Consider the following 12,687-nt stretch of genomic DNA (forward strand, 5'->3'; position numbering starts at 1 on the left):
ATAAAATCTGGCAGGAATTTTTGTAAATCTAGATTACAAGTGTGAAACTTTAAAATTTTAAGTGTCCTAAAAATTTTTGACAGTGCTAAATCAATTTCCACCATCAAAACATATTCAATCCAACAAAATTTCTTGAATTTTTTTCCATGGGATTTTTGACCATCCCGTTAGTTCCTCGGCCTCGGTAGACCATAACTACCAAATTCGCACGAACCAAGGCCAAAAATACAAAAATTCGGGAGTCTGATTCGTACACCAAATACTTCGATCAAATTCGATTCGACTGATGGTTTAATAGATTAATATAACAGTTCGTTTTTTCAACCGTAATGGAGTAGTTCATTGTTTTCGTAGACAAACTTGCATGGAATAGCAAGTGAGGATTGCATGCAGGTAGAAGTAAAAGAATGGGTATATAATATTAATTTGGAATATATATTTCTTTTAATTTCTTTCCTGCTTTGAATCCATGCAAAGTTCACAAAGCAGTAGGAAAGAATTGGAATATCAATATTCAAAATTGAATTAGAAAGAATGGATTCTATTGTTGAATTGAGGCCTCCGTGATTCACATTTAAAAGAAAAAGTTTTTTTTTGGGGTAAATGACATGATAATGTCGGCGAGTTTGGAACCAATAAGTGTGGTTCATCGTCAAGACAAGTTGAAAAATTAGATCATGACTAGGGAGAGCAGATCTTCCAACGGCTAGGTTTGACTGAAAATCGGCTACATTAGACTCGAGACTCGACAGGACAAACTGCTATAATTGACCTGAATCAAATCATGGCTACATATTAAATAGGGAGAGCGGATCTTCCAACCTCTGGGTTTGACTGAAAAACAACTATATTAGACTGGATAGGACAAATGGCTACGACTATAATTGACCTGAATCAAATCATGGCTACATATTAAATAGGGAGACCAGATCTTCCAACGGCTGGGTTTGACTACATATTAAATAGGGAGACCAGATCTTCCAACGGCTGGGTTTGACTGGAAAACAACTAGATTCGACTATTCAAATTTTTTAATTATAATAATATTCATTATGTCTATAATTGACCTGAATCAAATCATGGCTACATATTAAATAGGGAGAGCAGATCTTCCAACCTCTGGGTTTGACTGAAAAACAGCTATATTAGACTGGATAGGACAAACGGCTACGACTATAATTGACCTGAATCAAATCATGGCTACATATTAAATAGGGAGACCAGATCTTCCAACGGCTGGGTTTGACTGGAAAACAGCTAGATTCGACTATTCAAATTTTTTAATTATAATAATATTCATTATGTTCTATTTTAAGTAAAAAGTTAACCAAATTTGAGTAAAAAATAATAGATCTAGGGAATATGATAATGAGTAAATTGTTAATGCGTATTATTAGTTTTTGAATAATATTAGTATTATATTATTATAAAGTATTATTCTATAATAATGACTTGAGTAACTGTTTAATATAAATTAATTAGTAAACCACTAATAGATCTAGGAAAATTAGTGAATATAAGGATATAATATTATCATATTAATTATTATTAGTTATAGTATTATTCCTATGAAAAAATAAAATAGAATTATTCCTATACCAAATTAAATTAGAAAAAATACATTTAATATGAAGATAAGAAAGAAAATGAATAAAATACATTACTATTCTGTTACAGTGACAATTATACGTGTATATAAATATATATATATAAATAATAAAATTATATATATATATATATATAAAATAAAAAAATTATATTTAATTTTTTAAAATATATATTATCGATTTTTTTTTGAATTGAAAAATTTTCATCCAATAATTTTATGATCTAGTACTGAATGCAGTTGCCTATAACCCGACTTTTTGAAAGCCTTTCCGGCGGGTTTTTCCGGTAGAAATCCGGCAAATTTTTTTTGGAATCACAAGTTTGATAGCTAGTTTCTGCACAATGAAAGCATCCCAAAGATTTTTCAAGGTGCTGAATCCAAATATGCAGTTAAAAAACCATTTTAACTGCAACAAATCAAGATTTAACCTCAATTTCTTCAACCAGATTCCGTATAAAAAAAACACTAGCACCAAAGGAAAATAAATGCATATGTATTTGGCCGTTATAAAAAAACATATAAAACAATAATACAGTTCCTTTATCGCCATTACCTTCATGCATGATTTAACATAGGAGCACCAGACGAAAATAAATGCATATGTATTTGACCGAGAAATAAGCTGTAGCACCCAGATCTTTGCTGTCTGCTGCTTCCACCTAACCGCATACCATACTCTTATCACGAGCTACCTACCCCCTAATATATCATTTTTTATCTAATTAAATAAATATTTAACCTAACAGTCTCCCTTTGTTCCGTCGGCCATACCGCCTCCTAAATATTAATTTTCAGATGCTACCTGCATCTAATAACACTGAAGGGCGGGTCTTCCTGCATTCTCTATAAAATGAGTCAGGCCTCCACTCTTCTTCACCATTCATTCCCTACTGAATAGTTTCGCAGGAACCAAGTTCTGTCTGCAAGAGATACAGATCAGTAATGGCGTTGATCAAGGTACACGGTCACCACTTCTCCACGGCCACATGTATGGTGCTGTGCTGTTTGAATGAGAAACAAGTTGAATACGACTTCGTCCTGGTCGATCTCCCTACTGGTGCTCACAAGAAACCCCAATATCTGGCTCTCAATGTAAGAAAAACCCTCTTCAGTTTTCTGCAATCTCTCTGACATATCAAATACTCTGTTCAATATATACTTTTTGTTTCTGATTGTGTTATGATGCAGCCATTTGGGGTAGTACCCACAGTCCAAGATGAGGATCTCACCTTATTCGGTAATTCACTACCCACCCACATCATAAGTTTGCGCTTATGTTATTTTTATATTTCATCTCCATAGCCAGATCTCACAGAAAGTGTTTTTTTTTTTTGTTTCCTCCTACAAACAGAGTCCAGGGCCATCGTCAAGTATTTGGCCAAAAAGTTCAAGGGGCAGGGCACCGAACTCCTGGGCAACACGCTGGCAGAGCAAGCCCTGGTTGAACAATGGTGTCAGGTGGAAGGGCAGTCGTTCTATCCCCCTGCTTCGACCATTTTGTTTCAGACCGTCCTGTTCCCACTGAGGGGAGGCACCACAGACGAAGCAGTTGTGGAAATCAATATTGGGAAGCTGAACCGAGTGTTGGATATTTATGAGGAGAGGCTGTCAAAGAGCAAATACTTGGCAGGCGATTTCTTCAGCTTGGCAGATCTACAACATCTGCCATGGACACAATACCTCGTCACGGCTTGCAAGAAGGGTGATCTGATATCATCTAGAAAGCATGTGAGTGCATGGTGGGAGGACATCTCCTCTCGCTCTGCCTGGAAGAAAGTTGCAGAGAAGATGCCCAAGTGAGGAGAGCAGACTCAACAAATTTCAGACTGCAGCAATAAATAAATACATGTTTTTGTTTTGGTCCGAGACACCATGTCCATTTTTATGTAATGTTATTTGGCATTATCTACTGTTGTACTGATAACATGGTAGAATTCTGTAAGTTTTACTCAGAGCCCTTTGTCCCTTTATGTTCTTATGCAATGTGAACCGTGAAGGGCACCATGACACACTTATGAAACTTTTATTTCCGATTTTTTCTCCACCTAACAAATTTCAATGGCCATCCTTTGACTCCGGTTCTGTTTCTGGCCTGAAATGTGGTCAACGTGTTTTATTGCCCTTGAATCTGGTTCGGTTCGTTAAAGGTGTAGTGATTTTCTTTCCACTAAGTTAAATTCTCTTTGGAGTGTGATATGTTTGATTTTCTGTATTTTATAATATATTTAATTATATAAAATAGATATATTATTAATGTGTTGTTGATTTTTTTGGTAAGGATAATTGGTTTTAATTTGATTGAAATGAGTACTTGTAGTTTAAAAATTATGTTCTTTTTGTTTTGAAAGTAATAGAAATTTCTGTTATATTTTGAAAAAATTTGACAGGGATTTTTGTAAATTTAAATAAAAGCTATTAAAATTCATAATTTTAGGTGTCTTAGACGTTTTTGATGGTGTTGAATCTATTTCCACCATCAAAAACATGATTCAAACGCTTAATCTACAAAATCTTGAATTTTTTTTGCCCAGATTCCAACCACTTTGGGTGTCCACACAATTCTTCCACCTCACGAATCCAAATAAATATATCAATTAGATGTGACTTCTTTATCATATTTCTACCTGGGTCAATTGAATATTGTGAAAGCAAAATTTTTGTTATCTAATTAATACCTAAAATGGAATTTAGATTGAATATTTCCCCAATTATTTATTTTGTAGATGAGTTTTTAGAAAAAAACTATTTCCCCAATTATTTATTTTGTAGATGAGTTTTTAGAAAAAAAACTATGTATAAGATTTTAATCTGTCCTCCGCCTATTATTAGGAACAAAAGATGACAAACAATTTCCAATGAGGCTTAAATAGAGATGAAGATCAATTATCATGGACATAAATAAGGATGACAAACAATTTCCAATGAGGCTTAAATAGAGATGAAGATCAATTATCATTGAGATAAATAAGGATTAATTAAATTAAAGGTAAAATAGAATTTTCATAACTTTGAAGTTGTTCCAAATTTATGTGCAAATCAACTTTTAGTAAAATATTTAATTAAAGGAACTTTTAGTGAGTAAACATGTTTTAATCTCGTTACCATATTGCATGGATTCACATAATGGGAAGTTGTTATTTGGTGTAAACGAAATTTGAGTTCAGGATAAATCATTATATTTGAATTGCATTTAAGAGATCCTATGGTGAGAGTGTTTTTCAAGTGTTATTTTGGCATTAAACATATTAAAAGAAAAACGTATTTAATTGCACATGTGTAAATTATTTTGAAGAAAGCTTTCATAATATATGAAGTATATATGAATACTTCATATATTAATATTATTATTTACTTATGGTGAGAGTGTTTTTCAAGTGTTATTTTGGCATTAAACATATTAAAGGAAAAACGTATTTAATTGTACATGTGTAAATTAATTTTAAAGAAAATAATTTTGGAAGCTTTCATAATATATGAAGTATATATGAATATTATTATTAAGTAAAAGAAGAATTGTTAAACAATTTGTATGATAAAATTATAAAGAGTATAAGATGAAAGATGATGTCATTTTTATTTATAATAGTAATAACAATAGTAGTAAGTGTTGGGTATGTGTTATATTCTTTCTACAACTAGCTTGACATGTTATTACATTGTATTGGGTGCAGTGGAGGTATGGGGTGACAGGCATTGCAAATGTTGGTAGTCCGGTAATTTTTTTGATGTGGACCATATAATGGTTGGGCAGACCCAATGATGGGGGCCAACCCAAGGATGGTGAACATACCTACCCATGGTTTTGCACATGGTTTTTATGCATGGTTTGGGCATGGTGGTTTTACACATGGTATTTTGATGTGGACCAAATAATGGTTGGGCGGACCCAATGATGGGGGGCGGATCCAAGGATGGTGAGCATACCTACCCATGGTTTTGCACATGGTTTTTATGCATGGTTTGGACATGGTGGTTTTACCCATGGTATTTTGTAGATCTGTTAAAGGAAACCATGATTATGTTCTAATCCAAGGGTAATGGTTTAGGGTTTATGAATGCTTTAGCATGTATACAATTTATTGTAACATTGAAAGGAAAACAATGAAAAATCAATATGGTTTTCCCAGTTTTGGACTCTAGAATAAAATCTCAGTGTATTTTTTTAATGTTCTCGCCCTTGTATGTCTTTCTGTTTTTAAGAATTTGTTTGTAGGTAATTTCTGTACAGGGTTAAAACCTACATTTCGTATCAAAGTTATTTCGGCTTCAAGGGGATGTCTCTATGTTTGAGGGGTTTTGTTCAATCCTGTGGTAGACACTGTTGTTAATTTGGCAACTCAGTGAAAAATTCCAATCATGGAATTGATTCCTCTTTTCGAGAGGATCAAGTTTGACTTTTAAAGCACCATATTTGGATAAGGGAAAGTGTATTTTTGAAGTGAAGCCCAAAATGTCAAAATCGTAAAGGTTGTCCTAAGGACAAATTGACCCTCAAAAGTTGCAATACAACTGATCTCAAGCTCATTTGTACATCGCCATCAAACATCTTCTTCTTCTCTCTTCTTTGGATTGGTTCACATAGGTCTAAATTTAGCTCACGAAATTTGGTTCATACAGGTCTGAAATTGTAGGGTCCAAACCTCACATGTGTGTTTAGGGATTTTGGTATGTAGCCGCAGGGTTGCAACATGATATTCTCGGTTGTAGCTTCTCGCACACCAACATATTTTTGCAGCTGGAACATTTTAGCCGCACACATATCTCTCTCTTTGTGTGGTTGGGATGTAGGATTTCATTTCGATAGGACACTGTAGTTGACTGCAAGCTGAGAAAGTTGACTCTAATTAGTATTTTTGCTCGGATCATATTTTTGGATATTGTTTGGTTGATATTGCTAGATAATTTTGTATTGGCACATTGTACTCTACTAAACATTTTATGACAATCTAGTAAAAGAATAATTACAAAGGGTTTTCCCCTTTTCTTGAGCAAATCTGTGTCTCTTGTTGATGTGTTGATTGTCTATTATTGCCATTACACTTACTGTTTTATCTTCAATTACTGTTGATGATTGGAAATATTAATTAATGTTGAAATATTGCTAATTGAACAATTGAATTGGGCTAAAGTAATTGAAACAACATATAACAATGGTAAAAATTGACACTTGTTACAATGGGAGATCTGCAAGATTGATTATTGTGGTGAAAGTAGATAGTGAATAGTGGAAAGATAGAAAATTGAGAAACTTAATGGTCAAAGTTTTGAACTATGGAAGCTCAATATGGAGGATATGTTGGTGGACATAGATCAATGGATTGTTGTAGATCCAGGTACAACACCAATAGGAATGTCGACAAAAGACTAGGTGAAGTTAGATTAGAAGGAAAATAACACAATATGATTGTGTCTCTCAGATTCAATATTGTTGAATGTATTAGGGGAGGCTACAAAAAAGGCTTTGTGGGAGAAGTTAGGGACTTTGTATTCATCAGGGGACTTTTGAGGTCTAAAATGGGCCTCTTAAGAAAAATGTACAACCAAAATAAACTTTATAAGAACCAATAGGATTCAAGATGATGATGTCAACCATGAGGGATGATTCACCATTTTTGGAGTTAAAAAGTAAAAGGATTAAAAAATAATAAAATAATAAAACTACTTTTTCAACTCGTATTTTCAACTTATCTCCCTATGGGTTTACTCAAATTTCGAGCGGAAACACTCGTTGGATGCATAATTTGATTCCTCATCCAATGAGTACTCATGTTGCATAGTTTTGATGGACCCTTTTACATGAAAAATGAGAAATAAATAAAAAAACATGATTGCAATCACATTTTCATGTATTTTTCAGTTTTGGTGTAGCAGGGTCAATCGAAAGTATACCACATGGGTACTCCATGGATGAGGAATCAAATTATGCATCCAACGAGTGTTTCCACTCAAAATTTGAGTAAACCCATAGAGAGACAAGTTGAAAATACGAGTCGAAAAAATAATTTTTTCTTTTTTTCCTCTAAAATTTGATGATGTCATCTAATCTTATTTTATTATTTCCACTATTATTTTATAATTTCCTTAGGAGGCCCACTTTAAACCTCAAAAATTCCCTAATGAATCTAAGTCCCTCGTGAACAAACTATTCCTGCAGAAAAAGTTGTATAATCCGAGGATGAAGGGTGGAAGCTCGATGAAAGAGCATCAAAGTGCCTTCAATAATGTGGTAAGTTAGTTGTTATTTTTTGATATTAAAATTAAGGGAAAAAATAAGTGCATTAGTTTGTTATGTTCTCTACTATAATCTTGAGATAATCTAGTTGTTGTTAGAGGTAGCAATACAACTACCTTGAATTTTAATGAAATAGTCCCATTCATGTTATCAAAGGAGATGAGATGAAAAAATATGGATGGAGATGCCTTGCTTGTAAAAGGATGATAACACAACAGAAACAAAAATAAGTCATGAAGTGGAAGATATAAATCTAGAGGGAGATCTAAATCTCCAAGAAATTATTTAAAGCTATGTTGGAAATCAGGAAAAGAAGGGAAATGCAAAATGATTGTAGATCTAAAACTCCTAAGAAAGGAAAGGGATCTAATGATGCTGCTTTTGTAGAGGTGAAAACCAACTCGGATAAAGGTGGGGACATGTACTTGGATTCTTCTTTAAGTACGCACATAAATCATGAGGCATGGTTAATTGACTCAGGGTCATCCTTTTATATGAATCCCCATAGGGAGTGGTTCGTCAAGTATGAGAAATATAATGGTGTTGATGTATTCCTAGGTGATGATAGGAAGACTAGAATCACAAGACACAAAAAAGTAACGCTGAAGTTGTAAGGTGGAAGGATTAGAACACTTCTTAGTGTTCTGTACATTCCTAGATTGGCCAAAAATGTAATGTCTGTAAGAAAGATGGATGTTGCAATTGTAAAAGCAATGTTTGATAATTGTAAGTACAAAATGGTTCGGGGAGCACATGTATCGATTAGGGGAGTTTGGATCAAAACTCTGTACAAGTTGTTGTGTAATACTGTTATTGATGAGTGCAACAATTATGTGGTTCATGAAATTGGAATATAAAATATTCTAGTCTTTGGTGAAAATATTGTTGTGGCACCAAATACTGGGAGACATTGGAGAGAACGGACTTCGAATACTACATGGTAATGGTATGGAAGAAGGTATGTCTAATTTCTCTCTGGATTTCAATTTCTATGAATACTGTGTCTATGGGAAGTAGAATCGGGTGAGTTTCTCCTTTGGTGCTAAGAGGGAAGAAGGGATATTAAAGCTTGTGCACAATGATTTGTTTGGACCTGTGTTGGTTCCATCAATGGGTAAATTTGTGTATTATGTCTCTTTTATAGATGGCTTCTCAAGGAATACTTGAATATATTTCCTCATGAAGAAATCTAAAGTTTTTGATAGGTTTAAAGAATTTAAGGCTCTGTTGGAATATTAGATAAAGAAGAAGATTAAGGTGTTGAGGACAAATAATGGTGGAGACTTTTACAAGAAGGAATTCGAAGAGTTAGGTAAGAAGTGTGGTATAACACAGTAGAATAATACTCCATACACACCTAAGAAAAATGAAGTTACACAAAGAATGAACATGATGTGATGGAAAATGAAAGAATCTTGCTTAGTGGTGCTAGAGTAGGGAAGGAATTTTGGGCAGAGGTAGTGGATACTACATGTTACCTATTTAACAAATTGTCTTCATCAGCATTGGAGGATGAAAATCCACATGAGGCATGGACTTGGAAGAAACCCTCTCTCTCACATCTCAGGATATTTGAATGTGATGCATATGTACATGTTCTAAATGACAAAAGAACCAAGTTGGATAGTAAATCTAAAAGGTGCATCTTTATTGGGTATAAGGATGATTTAAAAGGTTACAAGCTTTGGAACCCAAAAACAAGGAAGGTTATTTACATTATAGATGTGGTGTTTAGAGAAGTGAAAGATGTTGTTAAACATAAAGTTCTACCAAAGGAAAAGGAACTAGAGAAGATAGAGTTTGAAATGAAGGAGGAAAAATCTGACTCTATAGAAGAACATGAATCAGAAGAGGAATAAAAACACACTATAGTTTTGAGGAGATTAGTTTGAGTGAAAGGGAAGCCAAAGAGGTATAGTCCATCTACTTCCTATTCAATTTTTTCTTTATCTATTATTGATAATGATCCTAGAACTATCAGGGAGGTAGTGGATTCAGAGGATGGAAAACTCTAGAAGAGTGCCATTGTTGGAGAAATGATAGATTTGGACAAAAATGAGGCTTGGGATGTAATGGAGTTGTTGGATAGAAGGAAACACATTGGAAACAAATGGGTCTCCAAGAAGAAGATGAATGGATAAGGAAAAGTGGAGAAATACAAAGTTTGATTAGTAGCGAAAGGTTATTCCCAAGTGTTGGGAATTAATTTTCACAATATTTTTTCTCCTATTTCCAAGTTAGCATATATTATATTACTTTTATTTATTGTTGCTTCTTTTGATTTTGAGGTAGAACAAATGGATGTGAAGGCAACATTTCTTGATGGGGATCTAGAACAAGAAATCTATATGAAGCAACTAGAAGGTTTTGCGGTGAAGGGTAAGAAATATCTAGTGCATAAGTTAAAGAAGTCTTTGTATACGCTAAAAAAATCACCAAGGATGTGGTATAAAAAATTTGATACATATATACAAGGACTTGACTTCACAAAGAGAAAAACCTATCAGTGTGTGTATTTTAAATTAATTGGCGACTGTGTTATTTATTTGGTCTTGTATGTGGATGATATGTTGTTGATTGGAAATGACAAAGAAATTATCCAAGATGTGAAGACCCAAACATGAAGAATCCTAGTGCTGAAAACTATATTTTGTGCATGGAAATTGAATGAGATCATGCAAAGAATAAGCTCTGGTTAAACCAGAGGAAGTATGTTGAGACAATATTGTGGAGGTTTAATATGTAGGATAGAAAACCAGTGAAGGCTCCTATTCTTGTAAGACATGTCTTGTGTTCCATATGCGAGTGCAATTTTTAGCTTGACCTATTTAATGGTATGTGGTAGACTTGACATTGCACATGCAGTGGGAGTGTTGAGCAGGTTTTTGTCAAAGCTAGGGAAGGAGCATTGACAATAATGAAGCGGGTTTTTAGGTATTTTGTGGCACTAGTGATTACGATTTGTGCTGCCAAATAAGACTAGGATTGGAAAGAGTGTTGGACACACATGGCTTTTTTGATGTAGATTGGGCTAGAGATATGGATTTGATAAGATCTGCACGTCAGTATGTGTTTAACCTATTTGGAAAAGCAGTCAGTTGGATTAGTAAGAGACAATTTGTAGTGGCACTTTCCTCTATAGAGACTTAATATATGGTAGCCACTCATGCAAGTAAGGAAGAATTTTGGTTGCAGAGGTTGTGTTCAAGTATAGGGTTGGCACAATGAGATATAAGGATAGACTATGACAACCAAAGTGCATTTTTCTTGGCAAAGAACCCTACTCATCATTCGAAGAAAATGCATATTGATGTTTAATATCACTTTGTGAGGGATATGGTTGAAGAGAAAAAGGTGTTGTTGGTAAAGGTGGACACTTTGAATAATGTTGTAATTGCATTAATAAAGTTTATGAGCACTAAGAAGATTTCTTGTTGTAGAGAAACAATGGGAATTAAACCCTAGGAACAATGTTTGTTCACTCTTGTGACCCCTTGTGTGGAAAGAAAACAATTGGGAGAATGTTGGGTATGTGTTATATTCTTTCTACAACTAGCCCGAAACACTCTTACATTATGTCAGCTGCAGAAGGGTCAGAAGGACCCCTTATCTAAGGGTTTGTAGAGGGGCGGTAGCCTCCTTGCATGGGGTTCGGGGAAATTCCCAAGGAATTTTGTTTTTATGTAGACCTAATAATGGTTGGGCAAACCTAAGGATGGGGTTCGTCCCAAGTGGTGAACCCTAGTATTGCACCAAGAGTGTTGCAACGTCCAGAGGATCTTCAACTTTACTTTATCAACCCGAGGTTTCATACAAACTTAGAGGTGATGGTGCTATATACACAGTAGATGTATCATCCTCTCATGCCACCCTCAACTGGGTCACTTGATCATTAGGGTTCCAGACCATTCCTTTATTGAATTGAAAAGAGTCTAATTACTGAAAGAAGAATGTGAAGGATAGTTATAGTGTAGAAAAAGTAAATGCTTTTCAACTCAGAAAATGAAAGCCATCAACTTGTAAATGCCATTAAAGGACATAAATCTTATGCTAATTTTCATAAAGGAAACTATGCTAACTTGCACTCAATCATCTAGCTATCAGGGTTGCTTGAAAACATATGATTATTCTACCATTTCATAATTCAAGAATGCATGCATTGACTATCTAAATCACACTTGCAGAGTAAATCAAGTTCTAATTTCTAAATACAGAAATTATAGAACTAATGCTACTTGATCTTATAGGAAAGGAAAATGAGTGAAGGGGCTGATCTAGGTGGCAATTTTGGTCATGGAATCCAAGCTGAGGGGTCAAACTACTCCTCAACTAAGCTAGGCTATCATTATAAGTCAAAATAGGCTGCTATAAGTGTGCTACATGAATCCAATACTTCTACAAGATGTCCTAAAATGCTATAGGAAGTTGGATGATAAGGTTTGGAGGGTAATAATGGTGAGATGAAGTTTTGGAAGTTTGTATTAAGGTTGTGGGAAATGTAGGGAAGGTGATTAACACCCTTAGAAAAGCCCAGTACTTCAAGAACGCCAGATTTGGGCTAAGATGGTTGCTCAAGGTGACCGAAAAATAGAGATCTAGAACATCGATTTGCATGCATCAAAAGAATGTGGAGAAGACCTAAATGGAGTTGGTGAAAGGTTTTCTTTCCCGCAGATCCAACAACCCTACAATAACACATGCACCTATTTCTCTTTTCATTTGAAAATTATTACAAGTCAATGTGGAAAAGGTGAGTTGAATTTGGAAAAGATTATCTAACTAATGCTAAGAACTTGATCTATGAAATGAACTATCTCCTAAGCTACAACAATCATGATAAGAAAAA

General features: G+C 34.4%; 1 protein-coding gene across 1 annotated transcript; it reads left to right on the forward strand.

The window, feature by feature from the left end:
- The first annotated feature begins 2,390 nt into the window (after positions 1 to 2,390).
- LOC149141110 (glutathione S-transferase F10-like) lies at positions 2,391 to 3,653 on the forward strand. The gene is made up of 3 exons (XM_089446623.1): positions 2,391 to 2,701; positions 2,798 to 2,846; positions 2,961 to 3,653. The coding sequence occupies exons 1-3, from the start codon at positions 2,552 to 2,554 to the stop codon at positions 3,407 to 3,409; spliced, it is 648 nt and encodes a 215-aa protein (XP_089302749.1). The 5' UTR covers positions 2,391 to 2,551; the 3' UTR covers positions 3,410 to 3,653.
- The last annotated feature ends 9,034 nt before the right edge of the window (positions 3,654 to 12,687 follow it).

Source organism: Pinus tabuliformis, chromosome X (assembly GCF_031772625.1).
Source record: "Pinus tabuliformis cultivar Carrire ecotype Pingquan chromosome X, CPIR1, whole genome shotgun sequence".
NCBI classification, from domain to species: Eukaryota; Viridiplantae; Streptophyta; class Pinopsida; order Pinales; family Pinaceae; genus Pinus; species Pinus tabuliformis.

What these genes read in the sequence shown, in the direction of transcription:
- LOC149141110 (XM_089446623.1), top strand. Translation starts at nt 2,552, where the DNA reads ATGGCGTTGATCAAGGTACACGGTCACCACTTCTCCACGGCCACATGT. An exon ending in CCCAATATCTGGCTCTCAAT is followed by an intron (nt 2,702 to 2,797) that starts GTAAGAAAAACC and finishes GTTATGATGCAG; the next exon opens with CCATTTGGGGTAGTACCCAC. An exon ending in TGAGGATCTCACCTTATTCG is followed by an intron (nt 2,847 to 2,960) that starts GTAATTCACTAC and finishes TCCTACAAACAG; the next exon opens with AGTCCAGGGCCATCGTCAAG.